At 40.6% G+C, this 19,723-nt stretch overlaps 1 protein-coding gene across 7 annotated transcripts; it reads left to right on the top strand.

The window, feature by feature from the left end:
- Positions 1-299: 299 nt before the first annotated feature.
- Positions 300-8,603, top strand: LOC141044690 (uncharacterized). Of its 7 annotated transcripts, none has more exons than XM_090245681.1 (12): positions 300-441; positions 2,084-2,299; positions 3,021-3,242; positions 3,404-3,856; positions 3,991-4,834; positions 5,136-5,348; positions 5,624-5,701; positions 5,827-5,906; positions 6,068-6,309; positions 6,516-7,073; positions 7,379-7,442; positions 7,565-8,603. In XM_090245681.1, exons 3-12 carry the CDS (start codon positions 3,138-3,140, stop codon positions 7,715-7,717), a joined length of 2,790 nt encoding a protein of 929 aa, XP_090101807.1. In that variant the 5' UTR covers positions 300-441; positions 2,084-2,299; positions 3,021-3,137; the 3' UTR covers positions 7,718-8,603. The 7 variants fall into 7 exon arrangements, with proteins under 7 accessions (XP_090101807.1, XP_090101810.1, XP_090101804.1 ...); XM_090245684.1 differs by having other exon boundaries at positions 2,084-2,712; positions 3,407-3,856; XM_090245678.1 differs by having other exon boundaries at positions 2,084-2,712.
- Positions 8,604-19,723: the final 11,120 nt, after the last annotated feature.

Below are 19,723 nucleotides of genomic sequence, written 5' to 3'. Positions count from 1 at the left end.
TGCCACAGCGTGCAGCAGGCATGGTAGCCACCCACGGTTACAAATCCTCCTCCTTGCAACTACCCACCCGCCCTGGGACGGGTTTGGATGGCTGAGACTGCCGGCCGGGTAGATCCACACCCCCGATTACCGGGGCAGGTGGGGTTGGGCGGGTCCCGCGATGCATACGGATTGCGTACAGTGGGGGGGGGGGGGATGGTGAGGCCTGTCGTCTCTGACACGGTTTCTGAGTCGCACAATCGTCTTCCGTCTCACGACTCGCTCTTCACATCCCCCCTTCCTCGACCCGATCTGCTGGCCTTTCTTGTCCAATTCTTTTGCGTCCGAGAGCGTGATCTAACGCGCGGACTCATTGGTCAGGTCGCGTTTATTGGGGAGTTACGATCGGCGTGTTGGTGCCCTCTTCGCGCCCTGTCTCGACCAATCGCTGTCGACTTGAAGGTGCGCAATTGGTTTGTGGCGATGTCCATGGAAATTCTGTTGGGTGGTCGTTAATGGGGTGTTGTGAGGGGATGGCGTATCGGAACGGGTGGCGAGAAAGTGAGTAGGGGTTTGTGAGAGGGTAGATCGCTCGGTAGAGTGCGGATGGGTTGATGTTGCCACGCGGGGTTGCAGGGGAGGACAATTTGATGATTTGGAGAAACGAGGTGTAGCGAGGAAGCGCGCGTCGGGTGGTAAGAGAGGGAGTGCGGGGTGATTGTGAGGGGCGTGCGAAAGCGAGGTTTATGATCGGGTTCTCCTTTGGAGTGAATTTTGTGTTGTAACTTGCAGTGGATGTGGACTTGGTTGCGCGTCGGGAAGGAAACTAGCAAGTCGGAGGTTCGATTGTGTCTGTTGTACCTCGACCGTAGCCTGCTGCACCTTTGGGCGCGTGGTCTTGGCGGTGTTGTTTTTCCGGCTTTAGAGTGAGGCCGCGACTATTCGCATTGCGGGTGCCGAGGACATGAAACTGACACGTGAACCGGTGGTGGCGAAGTAGTTCGACTGGGTTAGAAGACGAGCGGGCTGGTGGTGGAGTTGAAAACCACCCCGTGGTCGTATGGTGACCGTTTCCAAGGACATTTCTTGGCGCTTGCGTCTATCGTGGACGCGAACGAGGTTGTGATGGGGTTGTAATGTGGAGGTAGAGGTCGTGGACGCACCTCACAGCGTTCCTGTGTGGATCTGATGTAGCAGAGTTGTGCGTCGGCATTGGAAAATCTGAGGTGTGGTTGGAGCCTGCTGCGTCTTCGTGTGTATCGATTGTGTCGGGGGTGCTGGTGAGCGGTATCGATTGCGATTTGGTCCTGTGTATGTCAGAGGCCTCGGATCCGGTGGGTGTCAGATGCGTTTAGGAATGTCAGCGACGCAAATGGTGTGTGTTTGACGGCTTTAGTGTGCAGCAGAGGCAATTGGCCCGATTCTGGATCCTCATGTGTGACCCGTGGACGTGCATTTCGGATACTTGACCGTCGGGATCGAACTTGCAGAGCCGAGTCGTAGTGACCGTGCTGCGAGGGGAGTGTGGGAGGGTCGACCGAGCGTTGACGTTAGAGATCTGTAAGCGAGTCCTCCAGGTAACAAGGTTTGGTAATTGAGCAGGGGCTCTGAGTGTGCTATTTGTTCCTTTCCGCTCATGTGTGTATCGGCGGAGTGTGTACCGCGTTCCAACCAGAGTTTTGTATGCTCCAGTTCAGCCCTCGAATGACGCCGCTGGTGCTTGGCCACGGCGTGTCCAAGTAGAGGTTTAGAGCGGTGTAATGTTTGCGAGGGTGTGTTGATTGAAACGGTTGCGTAACGGGAAGGGCGAGGGTTCGCGGAGGTTTTGGCGGGGTTTTCACGTTGGAGCAGCGATTTCTGTGGGAGGTTGATTTCGTAACGCCTCTTGAGATCTTGGCTGTGTCTTACGTTATGCGCTACCGATAGAGTTTGGTCTGGTGTGTCCGGGCCGGCGGAGCATAAGGGGTTTGGTGCAGGATGCTTTTTCCCTTCCCGATTGATGCCATGGGTAGGTTTGTGTCGAGGGTTTAGTGGACGGGCACTCCCAACGAAAGCGTGCAGCTAAATTCGTTCGAACTTTCGTGATCTGTATGTCTTGTGATAGCTTTCCAACAGCGCAGAAATCAGCAGTAATTTCAGGCGTTCGCCGTGTTAAGGTGTGCCGAATTACGGAAGAAACGATCAGTGAGGCGTGAATCTGTTGGCGGGAGAAGCTCGCATGAGTGGCGTCGGGTTTGCGTTCGCTTCGTGCGTTGGACTTTCTACAGTTACTCCGGACATTCGAGGTCCCGAGAATGCTCAGGGTGACCTCAATGTGGAGGTTGGTTGCGTATCGAAGGGAACTTGGAGAGTTGAGGGCCGATCTTAGGATGCGCAGGCTGTGGATCGAGGCGAGAGTGTAATGGTGCAGGGTGTCGTCGAGAGGTGGAATACGGATACGCATACGCTAGATTACAGAAGCTTGGCAGTAGAGGGACGAGGATCCATCGTAACCTCCCTTGGCGGTGATGATGTGAGGGTTCGGTTGTGGACTGGGCAGAGGGTCGTCCCCGAAGTCCATGGTGGAATGATGGAGTGGAGGACAGTTGATTGCGTGCGTGCCGTGGTAGCGTCGGACGCTGTGATGCTGTGGTGCGATGGAGTGTGGTTGTTAGCGGAGGGCTGAGGAACGTTGAGGGGCGATGAGCGTGATTGCAGAGTGTTGGTCGATGCGGAAAGCGCGCGAATTGTGTGGTAGGTGTGTGGAACATTGTGGCCGAGGGTGGGCGGCATGAGTTGGACCTGCGCATGGGATGGTGAAACGAGATGGGGGTGGAATGCCGAGTCAGGCGTGTTGTTGCAAGTCGCGGACAGGGTTTGAGGGATGTCCGAGTGAGTGGACGACAGGAGTGGTGTGCATGTGTTGGAGGGATGGCGAAGAAGTTCCGACGAGGTCCAGAATAGAGGAGGGGTTTGATATGGTGGCGAGTTGGCGTGGGGGGCGGTTGAGGCGTAGGATAAGGAATGGTTGTGTGACATGATTGTTGTGCGTGGGTTTGCAGGGAACGAGAGTGGTGTGTGGTTGAGAAGCAAGTGAAACCTGTAAAGATTTTGGTAGGGGACGTGGAATCGATGCAGCGCCTGGTTGGGAAACGGAAGAGTTTGAGGATGGGTGGTGTATGAGGGTGGTGCGAGCAAGAATGGAGGCTCGGATTCGAAGAGTTGGTGGTGGCTTTCCCGGATACGATGGACCTGCGCTGCCGCGGGGTCTGCGGTCGCAGCGGGTACGATGGTTTGGTCGCGGTCGGATGGAAGGAGTGCATGCTGAGTAGTATGTGGATGGTTTGTGTGTCGCAGAAGAAATGGTTGGGACGTGTTACGACGTGGTTACATGGAGCGGGCGAGTGGATGTAGGATTCTGACGTGATGTGATTTGGTGGAACAGCAGGGGCGAGGGGGCGACGCTGCGAAGCGGGAGGCCAAGACCCTGGGTCGCGGCGGGGTGTTCGAACTGTTGGCCACCGTGGCGGGGCAGATCCTGCAAGGAGCGGGAGGGGAGGATGGTAGCAGGACGAATCGGGGTGACAGGGAAGGTGCGAAGGGAGAGTTGGAGGTTGGCGTGGATTGTGTGAGGGCGAGTTTGGAGAGCAGGAAACGGTCGACGTCGGGAGGTAAACCCCGGTCAAGTGGAGACGGGAGGGCGAAAGGCGAGGGTGTGGCGCATGTGGGATGGATTGGGGATGTGTGTGGCGAAGGGTGCAACGATGTGGAAAGCACGAGTGGTGTGGTGCGGACCCCGTCGCAGGAGGAGGAGCGGACGAGCTCGGTGAAGGATGTGGCGGTGGACGAGAGCAATGCGACGGCAGCGCGGATGGATGCGTCAGCAATGGAAGACGTGGTAAGCATGGTGATTATGTTGTCGGTGAGGGGTAGGGGGTGGTTGTGTCGGTTTGGCACCCCGCAGCCCATGTGTGCTGGAAGTGGTGGATGTGGACGATGCGTGCTGATGGCAGAGTTGGCGTTGTGGCGCAGGTCATGAGTCCGCTGTTGGGTGGTGACATGTCAGCGGCGCAGGGTGGAGGTGGATCGGGGTCCCCATCGTTGGAGGCGAAGGAGACGGGGGTGGTTTGGGAAACGGACGGGGGAAGGAGGGACGTGGAACGGGTGGTGGTGGAGGAGGGTTGTGAAGGTGGGAAGCGCGAGGAGTTGGTTTTGGAGGTTCGCGATGGAGCGAGGAAGGCAGCGGAGGCGGAGATGGTGGGAGACGCGGCGGTGGTTGCAATGCAAGCGTCGTCGAACTCGTGCGAGGTGTCATGCGAGGAGTTGGAAGAGTGGAAGAATGCGTTGGCGTGCTGCAAGGCGATGGAGGCAGAGGGCAGATGCGGGCAAGTGGAAGAGGGTGTGTGTGAGGCGTCGAAGATGTCGTGGAACTCGAGTGCGGAGGTTCGCGTGCAGTGCAAGATGTCGGAGAGCGGAGAGTACGGAGAGTCGGCAGAGGTGACGGAGGGAGGGGAAGCAATGGACGATGGAACGGCGAGGAGGGGAATGGAGAAGAAGGGTGTGGGGGTGTCCGTGAGGGAGAAGGGTGCGGGAGGTTATGACGTGGGAAGTCCCGGGGCAGCGGAGTGCAAGAGCAGGAGGCCGATGGTGAAGAGGGTGATGAGCAGAGTGGAGGGGAAGTTGTTGAAGCGGGAGTACGGGTTCCGGTCGGCTCAACGGCTGGACCCGGAGACGATGACGAAGAAGCTGGAGTCGTACAGTAGGAGCTTGAAGGTGCGGAGGGCGGTGAAGGTGGCGAAACGCAACCACGTGGGCGGAACGAGGGCGAAACGGCAGCACGCAGACATGGAGTCGACAGATTCGGGTTCCGGCGAAGGTAGTAGCAGTGGGTGGTGGTTTGGTGCGGTGATTGCGGTGGCCGGTGGTGTGCGGAGCGGGTGAGGAGGATAAGTGAGGGGGGAAGCGAATTGTGCATAAGTGCATTGGTTTGATAGTGAGTGACGAGATTGGTGATGGGGGGGGGGGGGGGGCAGACGTTGGCGGGGTAGAGCTGGGGAGGAGAGTATGTGGTTGTGGAGGGATGGTGATGGTTGGGAGTGGGGGGGTTGTGTGAGGCGTGCGGTGGGGTAGGTAAGGAGGTGTGTACTGAGGTGCGTGGTTGCGTGTTGTTGTGGTAGAGTGTGAGTACGGGAGGAAGTCGTACTTCGGCGGCAGCGGTGCATACACTCGGCAGCGGACGACGCGCGGGTTGAGCAGCAAGAGGAGGAAGGTGGCGGATGGTAGCCCCAGGACCGGTGCGAGTTTGCATTTGAAGAGCAGTGATTTGATGGGAGTAGAATACGAGTGTGTAGATGGTGGGCCTCCTGCGGGTGCGGCCAAGCTACGGAGTGGTACGTTTGCGCTGCTTAAGCTGGAGTTGGTGGAGTTGAGTGTGTTTATGGGGAGTGGTGCGGGTGACGAGCGAGGAGGGGCGGATGGTTGTAGGGTGGGAAGGAGTGAGAGAGTTGGGGTGCGAAAGAGGCGTGAGTGGATATGGGTTTGAAGTGGGTTGCTGTGGAGAGTGGATGGTGAGGTGCGTGAGTGGGTTAGGGGTTGAGGGTTGACAGGAGCGGGATCGGAGTCGGGGAGGGGCGATATTGACGTGGTGTAGTGTGGGTTGATGCAGCGAAATCAGCGAGCGTGGCGTCTTCTCCGACGTCGAGGTCGGCTAGATCGGGTGCGAGGAAGTCAGTGGAGCCGCACGGTACGTGGGCGAAATGTAGGAGAAGCAGTGGGTTGGGTTGATGGTTGGGGAGGGTGGGGGTTGAGCGTGAGCTAAAACGGGGACGTGGTTGTGTGTGTGTGGGGGGGGGGGTGCGGATTGTGCAGTGAAGCTGAGCATAAAGTCGTTCACGGTACCGGAGCTTTTCGTGGACTTACCGGAGACGGCAAGTGTGGCAAGTTTGAAGGTAGGGTCCCTAACCGTGGGCGGGCGCCCGGTGTTGGAGGTGAGGTAGAGGAGGAGTTGGGAGATGATGGTGGGAACGGGGCTGGACGGATGCGGTTGGATGCGTAGTGGGAGGGGTTGCGATGCAGTGGAGGTTGACGGTTGTTGGGTGGCGGTGTTCAGAGAGCGGTGATGGATGCAGCGATGAGCTTGCTGGGAGGCGGGCTTCGAGTGCGAGTGCTGATGCAAGGGAAGAAGGTTCCGGACGAGGGTGCGACGCTGGCGCAGATGGGGATTTCCCAGAACGCGAAGGCGGAGTCGCTGGGGTTCATGCTGGAGCCGAGCCCCGCGCTGACTTCGAGCTTCGCGACGGTGGAGGATCCTTTGCTGGTTCTGTCTCGAGCTGCGAATCAGCCAGCACCCAGGTACGCACGTGTTTGGATCCGGGGAGAAGTGTGAGCGAGTGGATGGTTGCGGAAGGGTGGCGATCGGGAATGGGGACGCGGGATGCGAGGGGGCGTGGTGGAGGTGCGAGGACGGAGAGGTTGGGCGTGTGGAGCGGAGGGTAGAGAGTGGCGATCGGCGGGATTGGTTGTGGTTGTGACGGAGGAGCGGGTTTGGATGCGTGCAGGTATGGCGCGTACGGAGTGGGCGACGGGGGAGTCCGGTGCGGGATGAAAGGGCGGTCGAGCAAGTCGGGTGGGGCGGTGGTGGATCCAGATCCATCGTTCGTGGCAGCGTGCGTGTCGAGGGAGGAAGAAGGGTACGCGGATGGGAAGCGCAGCGGGGTGACATTCTCGGGCGCGGCGGAGGAAGGCGCGAAGAGCAACAAGCAACATGGGAGCGAGCGAATGGCGATGTTTCCTCATCCGACCCGTGTGGCTGCAGCAGGGGCACTGGCGGCGATACGGGCGCAGGCGGATGCGAGCAGGCGTGGGTGGAAAGAGGCGGATTCAGGATGCGGGTCGCCACGGAGTTGTTGTCAGGAATCTGTGGTGGCGGGATCCGGGGCCATGATCGTGCATCCCGGCGTGGGGACGGGAGACAACGCGGGTGGGATGGCACTGGTGCCGATGCGGAACAAGATGTCGCGCGCGTTGGACAACGGGAAACGACGAGTGCGGCGTCCTTTCAGCGTGTCGGAGGTGGAGGCTCTAGTGCACGCGGTGGAGAAGCTTGGAACCGGGAGGTAAGGGATGAAACGGATTGGGCAGTGGCGGAAGGGTGAGAGACATGCGGGCAGAGTGGTGGTTGGGAAGTGGTAGGTGGCGGCAGATGGGAGTGGGATAAAGCGGGCATGGTTGACGCGAGGTGGTGCGTGGGAGATGGTGGTGGTGGGAACAGGGTGGAGAGGTTGTGAGTGTGATGGAAAGATGACGGGCGATGAGAGAGTGGGTTGGAGAGGTGGAGGCAAAGTGGGTGTTTGGTGTTTTGGTGTTTTGGTGTTTGGAGGAATGTGGATGAAGGCGAAGCGGTTGTGGGGTGTGGGCGCAGGTGGCGCGACGTGAAGCTGCGGGCTTTCGAACAAGCGAAGCACAGGACATACGTGGATTTGAAGGTAGGCAGAATTGGTTTCTGTGGAGGTGGATGATGTGATGAGGAGGCAGGTGTGGTGGCAATGTTGTGTTAAGTGGCGTTGGTGATGGTGGAGCTGACGCGGTGCGAGTTGTGGGTTTGCAGGATAAGTGGAAGACGTTGGTTCACACTGCCCGCATCGCCCCGCATCAGCGGAGAGGAGAACCCGTTCCTCAGGAGCTGCTGGAGAGAGTGACCCGTGCGCATGCGTTTTGGACTGCGCATGCAGCCAAGCAGCAGGCGGAGCTGGACTTGTGAGTGCAGCGCCGGTGTGAGGGCTCGGGGCGCGGGGATCGGGGCGCGGGTGGGGAGGATGAGAGGATTCCGTGTGGATTCGTGGGTGTAATGGTGTGGGTTCCAGCCCGAGTTGGGCAAGGGAGACGTCGGATGACGTGGTGCGGTGCGATATTCGGTCGGGCAGGGCGAGACGATTGGTGACGAGGAGGGGTGGGCGTGTGTGGGAGGGGAGGATGGGAGTGGGTGCGATGGCAGGCAGGGTGGTGTGTAAAGTGTAAGTATGAAGAGGCGAGTGATGAGATCGTAGGTTTGCGCGTGTACCATCGATTGGAAAGCCGGTAGGAGTAGGTTAGGTGCGACAATTGTGAATGTTCATTCTTGGCGTGGAGAGGCCGCAATAAGAAGTGCGCGAGTGTGGAGGACCGAGGCGTGTCATCGCGGACGGAGGGGGGGGGGGGGGGGGGGGGGTTGCGCGGGGTGCACCCGGAAGCACGGGAGATGGTCCGCGAGGAACCGAAGATGGCACCACATGCGTGGCATGATGTTCGGTAGTAGTCGGGGAAGGTTGGAGCAGTTGGAGTTGGTCGGGGCCGAGCTCAGCTGCGGTAGAACGCAGAGAAGGGCGGTTGGCATGGAGGGCGCGGATGGGTAACGAAGTTGATGCCGTGGACGTGGATAATGAGTCGGGCGCTCCGCGTGCAGGTTAGACCGTAGGTTGTATGTTTGCATTCAGTAGACACCGAATTTGCCGACACCACAGGTGCGCACTGGCGTCCGGCATGGCCCCACTGCAGGCGCAGTCCAGTAAGTCTGGGAAGGGAGCTGTGCGGATGCGGTGCACCTCGCTAACCCTTGTACAGGGGGTCGAACCCCAGGGATAATATAATTGAGCTTTCATGTTTCTGCGCATGGTTGGCACTTGGTACTGAGTCGTGTCATGGTCTGGGAAGCGGGCATGGTGAGATGGCATGAGCAGTGTGCCACTGTCGTATCGGGGGTTGCCTCGGTCCTGCGAGTGGCTGCCATCGCCACCGAGGTTGTTAAATGATGTGGGTGTTGGGGTGGACCTCGGTTGCCTGAATTCTGCTTCTCACAGCACGAGACTGGAGGTGAGTAAAGGCGATGCAGAACCAACGTTGCGAAGTCGGTGGAATGGGCTTTGAGCAGCCCAGATGGCGGACAGATAGGGATGTGGAGTATGCATGGCGATGTGAAGGTGCTGAGAATTACGTGAAGTGTACAGAGGAAACGTAAGAAATAAGGGAGACATGGGAACAATTTTAGGAATTTATATCAACACTGAATGGTGGTGTCAGGTGGGGAATGATGTGAGCATGATTTACAATTTTGTTTCGATTCGATTGCGTGGAAATTAGTGGACTAATTAAGTCTATATTGCAAGACATGTTCGTCTTTTGCAAAATTTCGACTATCCTTAAATTAGGAACTAAGGTAGTTTCTTATATAATGGCACAAAAAAACATTTTTGAGCCTTTGGCTTGTGGAAGCTTATGTTGTAAACATTTAAGTAGTAGGTGTTTTTACAAGTGATGATCTTTTTTAGGAATTGTTTTAGGAATTGTTTTAGTATCAAGGATAGTACAAATATCATATTGATTTTTTAACCAACACAAAATAAGACTTTGATTACAAGAAATAGTTTTACAGATTCCTAATGTTGTTGGATTGCATTTACTTGGGACAAATTATTTGCTTCCTAGTTTGATATTAAAACTCTTGTTTTGATAACCAAATTCTTGTTGCACTAAACTACATAAGAATTTGAAGATATATTTTGTTATTGAGTATATAATTGTAGATGGAGGATCTTTTGGTATTTTCTATTTCTATTGGTTCATTCATGACTCCTTAAGCAATAAAACTAAAAATTGTAAAACTTAACAACTACCTTGCATCTATAAATAAAAAAAACCATTATTTAAGTTACAAATATGCTAATAATAAGATTGAAAAAGTTATAAATATCTATTTTTAAAGTGCAACTTTGCTGAAAAAAGAAAGGAAAGCAATAAAAATCTAAATTTTAACAATTTAGTGGAGGCAGATTTCTTTTATTCTATCAAGTTTATTTACATTCAATATTATTTAAAAGAAGTAAAATAATATGAATTTTTAAGATTATAATTAGTTGATAGTAATATATTCATTGATGGGTATGTAATATATTGTTGAATATGAAAAACATAAATAATAGTATTAATATGATTGTTAAATATCAAAGAATATTTTAAGATGCATAAAGTTTCTTTTTTTCTTTTTTTCTTTTGTATACCATATTATTTGAATTTATGTTTTATTATTCAAATATGTATGTACATATATAAATATATGTGTTACTCTACTATAAAAAAAAAAAACCATAACTAAATATATCATCTATTTATAAGAATAAATAAGAGGAATTCATTTTTTATATGATTTTTTTTTTCTTTCTAAAAATTTTATTTTGCATTTCAAATTTTATTTTGGTAATTTAAGATTATTAAAAACCTTATTTGATTTATGACGAATTCTTGGACTTGTTTACATAACACAATGCTTTTAAATCATACAATGCAATAGAATCACTATATAATACAACTTTTAAGTCTTGCTCATAATTTTTTGATGGTTTAGGATTTAGTGTTAATTCAAAAAATTAGGATTAATATTTTTTGAGTTAAATTTTGCAAAATTTTGTAGCATTTTGATTTTTGTCTTTATTATTCTAAAGTCGTATTTAGAACATATCTATATATATTTATATGTAGAAAAATTAAATATTTATAAATATATATATATATATATATATATATATATAAGTTTATCTATGGTCTTTTAAAAATACCTATATCTGTTTTATTTTATTTTTTGTACTTTTAAAGTCTAATGTACTACATGTTTTATCTCTTTAAGACATCAAGTCATAAATCCAACATACCAGCTTATTTGAATTCATATATTGTATAGTATATTATTTAATAAAAACAGCCTACTATTGTCTAAATAAGTCCTGCCATTAAACAATGTAATATTTGTTAAATTTTAACTCTAAAATTTATTTCCTATTTATACCTTTAATTGCTTTATTTTTATATTTTTTATGTATTAGTTTTTTAGTAAAATTATAAAATTGAATAGTAAATTTTAGTATATTATATATAACTAATTATATTTTTATTAATATAAATCTATATATCTATCGGTTTTATGAAATAATTTTAATAAAAATACATAAAATAATGGATGCATTTAGAATTGTTTTGTAATTCTGATTTTAAAATACTACGAGGTTTTAAGTTACACTTCTTAAATTATGTTATTGAATGAATATTTTATTAATTTTTGCAATAAATCTTATATTATTTTAATTTAATTTTATGCTTAATAATACATATATTTGTTAACTAAAATGAAATAAACACAAAATTTGACAAATTAACTCTTATTAAATCTTAATATGCATGAAATGTAAGCTTCTAAAGTTCTCTTTAATCCGTATTTTTACCATTCATTGGAGCTTAGCATGAAAATAAACCTTCAAATTTAATCTATCTTTTTAGAAGAATTTGTATTGAATAAAATCTAAACCTAGTATCTACTTAAATATAGGTGTAATTCACCCTAACTAGACAACTTTGATTCTAAATCTAATCTAAAAGAAAGCCCTACTCTTGAAAAAATATTAAATTCTAAACAAATCTTATAGTTTAATAATTTCTAATCTAATTACAATTTGATTTTAGAATTTTTTAAGAGATTTATGAAAAAATATTTATTCGTAAAAAATATATAAATATTTAATTTTTTAAAATTATTAATCCTAATTTTAATTTAATGCTTTAAAAAATATCCTTAAAAAAATCTTAAATTAAATAAATTATATATCTTAGCATTAAAAAAATCTCAAAATTTAGAAATTTTCTAATTATAAATTTTGATTAAAAATATTATTATACTAGTCAATTTGATACTTTTGTAATCATCTATTAAACCAAAATTTGAATAAAAGTTACTTGATCAAATTAAAACCGTAAAAATCTAGAATATTGTTTAAGGAAATAAAATTGATTTATAAACCTTATTTTTAGTTTAGATTAGTTAGAAACATTTATTTAAATCGTAAATAGAAGAAAAATTTTCTATAAGAGTTTACCAAATTTATTCTTAAAAATTTAAGAATTTATTTATAAATGAGTATTATTGAATAAAATATTATGTATAGAACATTGAGTTTAAAAAGAATTTTTTTAAAATTATATATTTTTTATATTAAAAATTATTTGTATTAAAAAAAATTGTGAGCATGGTAAATATGATTCTTTATAACTAGGAAGTATTAGATTTAAAATTATGTAGAAGTGCATGGTTTAGTATATTTCATGCATTAATTAGACCAACTTTACGACATTATGCTCAAACTTTGCGTTTCTCTTGTGTTACCTTTTTTTAGATTATTCTCATCATCCATAGGCTATCAATTTAAATATTTATACTTAAAATATTTAAAAATTCTAAAAATATTAATTCAAATGAATATCAATTTTAAATATTTATATTCTTTAATTTTAAAATTTAAAATTTAGTGCTTATTTAAAGAGCTCTTTATATGAGCAATATGCAGATATGATATGTAATGTAATTGCACTTATTTCATTTTTTTTTGTATTTTTCTTCTTTTTTTTTGTTTTTTTAATTTAATTTATTTTTTTGTTTTTTTTTTTTCTTCTCTCAAATCACTTCACCAATAACAAGCAATTTTTAGTTGAAGCCATCTTATAATCCAATATGACAAGGTAATTTTACCCTCATAATAGAAATCATTATGTAAACAAAGATTATTCACAGAACTTATCAAGTGCTACAAATCAATCACAAAGTATGTGATCTAAACCAAATATAAATATACAATCAACAGACTTTCGAGTAAAACATTATAAATCCAAACAAAACTAAATTAAGCTATCTTTCACAATACAAAGAGGGAATCTAAGAGTGTAAGTGTGAAGCATAGAAAAAGTCCTAAAGCTTTATTAAAATAGCTAAATCACTATAGCTAAGCAAATCTTTATAAAAAAATAAAAAATAAAAAATAAAAAAATCTCTCTTTGAAAATCACTTACAAGACTTGACTTGATAAGGATTTCAAGTCAAGAGTTTTTTTTTTTTTTTATCTGAGTATCCAAATCCTAGTTGATATTAATAAAATCAACTAGCAAAAAAATATCAATGAATGAAAAATCACTAATCAAATTAAACTGTATATATTTGACAAGATTTGGCACCTAATGCAACATCATGTGATAACTATTGTATGAAAAAAGATTATAATAAACAACACATTTAATGCTACAAATCAATCACAAAATATGAAATCCAAATCAAATACAAATGGACAACTAATACACTCTCAAGTAGCCATAAATAATTAGGAGTCCTTTCTATCAACTATGACCATAAAACACATGTATTTAAGATGAACACCAGAATGATGTTGCTAATTTGTATTCACCCAATTGGATATTGTAGCAGCTAGATCATCAAAGAATATGACAAATATAGTAGAAGAAATTTTCAATCCTTATCAATAGATGAAACATGGCTAAAAGATTTCTTACAACAAGAAAAAATCTAATACCCCGAAGGAAGAGACAAAAGCAGTATCAAACATGCTATATGCTACCTATATTATCATTTATTACACAAAATCATGGTAGTAGTCATTTTCTTTTTATCACATACAAAACAAGGAAGACTAACTATTACAACTGTTGATTTAAGATGTATAGAATCATCAATAAAAAGATAACAAGGAGTACAATTTTTTGAATGCTCTTGACACTCTTATCTATTCTTACCTTCCAATAATAAAATGCTATTAGGAAACACATTCTTTATATGTAGAATTATGCACTTTGCCTTAATATCAAGTATTGTGTGCACCTCACATTGCTAATATATATAATCTCTTTTAGAAAATCTTTATAATTAAGATCAATAAGCTTTATTATAAATGCAAGCATATTATAAGGTATTGCAATGTTAAGCAATATATAAGTTTTCTATAGCTGTAGGCATGGCCTTCTTAAAGAACTCTACTCGATTGTGCAAACATTAAATTTAAATATTAGAATCATCTAAGTCTACAAGTGGAGTTAGCTTCTCACAAATTGAGCTTGATAGGATTGCCTCATGTCTATATAATAATTGATAAAGACTATAAAATATCAAAGATTCTTGTTTACTAAAGCAATATTCTATTTCAATTTAAAGCAACATCAAGTTCCAATCATAATAGTTACCATGAAATAATTTATACTTTTGTAAATCACGCTTGATAATTTGAATAATCTATTTAATTAAGCCATCTTCTTCAAGATTATTTCTAGAGGTGGTATAAGGATCTAAAAAAGCAATAGTATATAAAGCTTCAAATGCCTCAAGGAACTCTCTCTATTGATTTGTTAAGACTTTAGCAAGTGCTCCAAAATGTATCCATACACAATAAAAAAAAAGGCCATAGTTTCTAATTCTAAAGAATTTTGTGGTAAAGTCATAAGTTCAATCTACTTATTAAAATGCTTTACCATCACCAATACATATTTAGTTCCACATGAAGTAATGACAAGTGTTTCGGTAAAGTCTAAAGTCAAGTGAAACTTCACTTGATGTTGGAATTTCATACAAGACATCTACCTTTCTTTACTATATACCAAGATCTTTTGGAATAATCATGTGATCCAAGTATGGTAACCATTCATGCAAGAATTTATACTTGCTATGATGCAAGCATAATTTCTATTGCCATAATCACTTAAACATTGCTTATAAATACTTCACATGATTTTGTGGAATATTATTAAAAATAATAATATCATCAATGTAGCATCTAAAAAATTACAAGTCAAATAAAACCCAATCCATCATCTATTGAAACTCATCCGATGCATTCTTAAGATCAAACAAAAAGAACTTCTATTAATAGGATTATTCTTTGCTATCTGAATTAACTTCTTAAAATTTTACCTTTACTCGGTCTTTAATAAGTAATAGAAATAGATAATAACCAAATCTTAAATCTAATGTATTGAATACTCAAAAGAATTCAACTGCATCAAATAATTTTTATAGCATTGGCATTAAATATCAATCAAACTTGATCTTACTATTAACTAAAAAATATTGCATTTTGTGAAATTTTCTTGAGAACTTTGAAACAAGAAGTTCTTAATAACTTTAATAGAATCCTAAAAAACTTCTAATTATATTATAATCATGCTAATAAATCTTTAATTAAATGCTAAAAGAGACTTAAAGAACTTACAAAAAAAATATAAAATAATCATAAAATAATCTTTAATATATATATATATATATATATATATATAGATATATATAATAAAATAATATTAAAAAATAATAAAATATAAATCTTAAAAAAATAATAAAGAAATATTTAAAAAAATATCAAAAATAAAAATCCTAATTGAATCTTAAACATATCTTAAATCAAATTCTAATCAAATCCTAAATTTTAACCAAATCTTAATCAAATCCTAAATTCTAGTCAAATCCTAATCTAATTCTAAATAAATTCTAACCACTTCTTAGACCAAATCTTGATGAAATCTTAAATCCTAACTTTAGGCCAAATCCTAATCCTAGACTACATCCTAATCAAATCCTAAATCTTCAACAAACTCTTAACACATAGAAATTATTATTGATCAAAGTGTTGATATCAACTCAAAATTTTTTACATTTTTCAACAACTCAATTGGTGACAAGTACAAGAAAATTGAAATCAATCACACCTATCAAGTGAGAGAAATGCAAGATAATTCATTTGAAGGTTAGGTAACTTGCTTCTTCAACCTTGATGCTAAGCTCCTAATGCCAATATCTCCTTTTTAAACTATTGAATTGCTCTCAAAATTTGCAAAAATATAAAAAATTAAGTCTAATATCCATCTAAATAGTTTTTACTTCAATCCAATTGGTTACTCTCACTAACCCTCAAATTCCAATTTCTAAGACCTTAACCTACATGAACTTCAATAACCTTCAACCTAGTCATTTGATTAATCTCAAATTCATACTACACATTAAATACAACTATACTCACAAACCTACAAATTTTTATTACTTGATCTATTGCAAACCTCATGAAATTGTTCAAAATGTCAACTCTATTTTATTTCATAAAAACCATAGTCACCAAAAACAACCTTGATTTTACAAAGCTATTATTAAATATTTAAAAATTTAAATCCTCTAAAATTAATACTTAAAAAAATCTAATCTTGTTTGCTCTTAAATTCCATCCTGTAATTTTCCAAAGAACCCCAAAAACAGTGTAAATGCTTGATTTTGTGCCTTAGGGTTTGATTTTGTTTAAGGTTGGCAACTAGTCCTCTTTGGATATCAATTATTTTTTTCTTGAGTTAATTTTTACTAAAATCAACTCTTAACTCTCTTCTACATATTCTTATATTTTTTATTTTTCTAATCTACTTTATTTTGCTTTATTTATGATTGTATAAAGTGAGTAGAATCTATTTTCATAAAAGACAGCTTTGATACTATAAGATTTTACTACTTGCCTATCTTTTATGTATGTTTTTTAATATCCTTATTTGATAGATGCGAATAAATAAGTTGAGCAAAGGTAAGTAATAAAGAAGCATTTGTTACATTCAAGATATTCAATAAAGATACAACTTCTTGACAGTAGCAAGATAGTTCCACATATGTTTTCTATGGATGAAATGGATCCTTACAGTATCTTGCATGAACTTTTAAAAATGGTGGATTATTTGGTTCTATAGAGTTAGACATAAATGCTAATATCTCTTTAAATAAAATTACTCTACAAGACAAATCAAATGCCAATGCTCAACAGCTAAATAAGATTTGCAACAATATAATCATAGTGGTTGTTGCAAATGTAACTAAAATGAATACTTTCTTTCTATTACTAATAGACCATCTTGATCTAATCTATGTTTTTTTAGTCTAATTATCGAGACCAAAATCAAATCAATAAAGTATATATTGATCAATTAAAATATTATAGCTGGTGGCACTAGTTATTTTATATTTTAGAAACAAGTATGAATAAAGTAGTCCAGATCCAATGCAAAATATCAATTACAATGGTTATCTAGTATAGTCCATAGCTTGTTCTATATCTCCTATTAAAATAACAATGATGAAAGGACAAGGCTCCAAATTTGTAGGAATAAGATCTTATTCTTGAACAAATTGCATATGAATCATAATTGGTTGAGCACCAAAATCTATCATAATGTATAAAAATGTGGCATGAGTGATATTACCACTAGTAGTTCTAGCAACAAGTACATTATTGTCATTAACTAATTGTACAACTTCTAGGCATAAGTTTTGATATTCTGAAACTGATCTAATTAGAACAATAAACAAAAATTCTATTCATGTAGCTAATAGCATGTCACTTGAAAGATTAATATTTGTATCTTTTAAATAACCTTCATCAAATATAGCAATAGTTTCAACTACAAGCTTTGTTTGTAACTTAATTAAATCTTTTCTTGTTGAAGGCTTTGTGACTACTTGAACTACTTGTAAAGATGGCATATATATCTCATCTTATAAAATTTTATTAGTTTGTTGAAAAATCAATGCTAATTTAAATTTTAAAATCAACAGATCAATATTTGAAAACATAAGCATATTCAATACTTTGTATGCCAAAGTATGTACCATGTCTTAAATAATAGTATTTCTATCTTATGATGAAGTTGAAATAAAAGGCCTTACTATAGAATTAACATCTACAAGGTCAAATAGTAAAAGCAATCACACATGAATATTAAAATCTACACAATTATTTGTACGACCAAATAAAGTTTTTAGTGCCTTACTTGTTATAAGTACCATATTCTTAGCTATTATTTGGGCATGTGTGGCAACTACAACTACTATTTTTTTCAATGCACCAAACGTATAATTTTTCAAAAAAGAAGATCTTGTTTCACCTCTAGAATTCACATGAGATCTACTAACTTGGCCTAATAAGGCTACACTATTAAATCTCTTTTCTAGCCTAGCAATTTTAGCTTCTAAGATTCTTTCCTTATTAAAAGTAGGTCACTTGTATGAATGTGATATGAAGCAATTATCCTCATTGTACTTAAGTTTATCATAATCAATACACTTCAATTTTTTCTTATTAGATTTATGTCATATCTCAATCATTACTCCATTTGGCTTAGGCTTCTTTATGTATAAGGCTTTTTTCTTCTTAAGACAATTAGAATCATTTTTGGAATGATCACATTTATCACACATCCAACAATATATAATTCTTTCAAGTTGAGTTTTTGCTAAGCTACTTGTGACAGTTGCAATCTTTTTAAGCCTATACACATCTATCATCTAAGCAATTATGTCAATAGCATCATGTTGATAAATGACCCTATTATATTTCTTAACTTTTGTAAATGCTTGTGCCAATGTGGTCTTGCAATCGTAGTTTAAAATATTTTTTTCTATGTCTATATCTAAGAGTCTCCTATTAATCTTAGATAAGAAAATCTTGATAAGCTGGCTTTTAGCAAATATACCTCTTGATTCTACAACCAATCAAATCAAATAAGTATACATAGTATATGGAGTATCTTCTTTTTCATGTCAAAAGTCTTTAATGTGTTGCATTTAATCATGCCTAAACCTCCATACTCATGCTTCAAGCATTTAATAAACATTTGGAGAGGCTCAAATCATGGTGGCTCTCCTATTGCAAACAAAGTCACTCTCATTACTTGAGTCATTTGTGATAAAGCTAGTAGAGTGTTGTGTAAGGAAATGGCTATTCTTTGTTCTTTAATTTATTTCAAAGATGTACCAACTTCTCTTTGGAGTGGAGCCTCTTCTTTTACCATAGGCATTAGACTTGAAATAGCACCCTCCTTTACAACTAAAATAAGTTTTATTCTTACTTCTCAATAATTCTCTACTTCCTACAACTCAAGTAAATATTCAATTCTATTTTCCATAGATTTGGAGCGCTTCATGCTCAAAATGTTGTAATAATAGCTCAAAGGCATACCACTTATTAAAATTGAGAGACCTTTCATACTTTTCTTTCATCCACGTCTGAAATTTAAGCTTACAATGTAGCAAAGAAGAGCTCCTAATTTGTCATGAGAACCAATCTTTCATTATGCTATAAGGATTGTCTTCCATTTCCTAAAATGTATCCACATTCAAGATCCAAAATCTTCTTAATGGTATCCAATGCTAAAACAAGCTGAAAAGCCTCATCAACATCCACCACTTGTCCAAACTTTTGGATGTGGTCATTATTCAAGTAGTTTGGTGAAAGTAATTATTAATAATGATTTCTAGTATGTACCATAAAAAGAACTACTTGGATACTTATAACTATTTAAAGGCTAAAATGGCAACCTATGCTTGCAATCACTACCAAGTTTTGTAGTTCATCAATAATCACCTCCAAATCACTATAAGTCTAACATATCCTTAAAGAGAAGGATCTTATCAGCCATCAATCCAACCTCATTCTTACAATACACCTATCAACATAAACTAATACAAACACAAAATGGGGTAACTACAAAAAACCTCTAAAAATAATATCCGCAACTAAAAAAAGGTGCCAAAAACAAAATCCAAAAATCCACACCAAATCCTTATCTTCAACAACACAAAAGCAAAAATAAAAAATGAACCAAAGCAATTGGCACTTGCCTATTACTAATGGTCATAAATCACAAAACTTGTGACAATAAAAGACAATTGCAGTAAAATGAAATGTGGAGAAGTGAGAGAAAATTAAAAACTCACTAAGAAAGCAATTAGTATTTACTAAATGCCACTTTAAAGCTCCAAATGATCTCCACTCTAAAAACCAAAAATTCCAATAGGTTCCTTGGGCCTCTTCGACATAAAATTGACAAAAAAATGATCAAGTTTGGACTCCATATGCTCTTAGAGTGAACTTCCAAACTTAACACTTAAGAG

The sequence above is a fragment of the Physcomitrium patens genome, chromosome 21 (genome assembly GCF_059467195.1).
Source record: "Physcomitrium patens ecotype Gransden chromosome 21, ASM5946719v1, whole genome shotgun sequence".
Classification (NCBI taxonomy): domain Eukaryota; kingdom Viridiplantae; phylum Streptophyta; class Bryopsida; order Funariales; family Funariaceae; genus Physcomitrium; species Physcomitrium patens.
The sequence above is the reverse complement of the archived record's forward strand: the minus strand, read 5'-3'. Positions and strand labels throughout refer to the sequence as shown.

What these genes read in the sequence shown, in the direction of transcription:
- LOC141044690 (XM_090245680.1), top strand. Translation starts at nt 3,138, where the DNA reads ATGAGGGTGGTGCGAGCAAGAATGGAGGCTCGGATTCGAAGAGTTGGT. An exon ending in TGCGGCCAAGCTACGGAGTG is followed by an intron (nt 5,349 to 5,623) that starts GTACGTTTGCGC and finishes GGGTTGATGCAG; the next exon opens with CGAAATCAGCGAGCGTGGCG. An exon ending in GAGAAGCTTGGAACCGGGAG is followed by an intron (nt 7,074 to 7,378) that starts GTAAGGGATGAA and finishes GTGTGGGCGCAG; the next exon opens with GTGGCGCGACGTGAAGCTGC.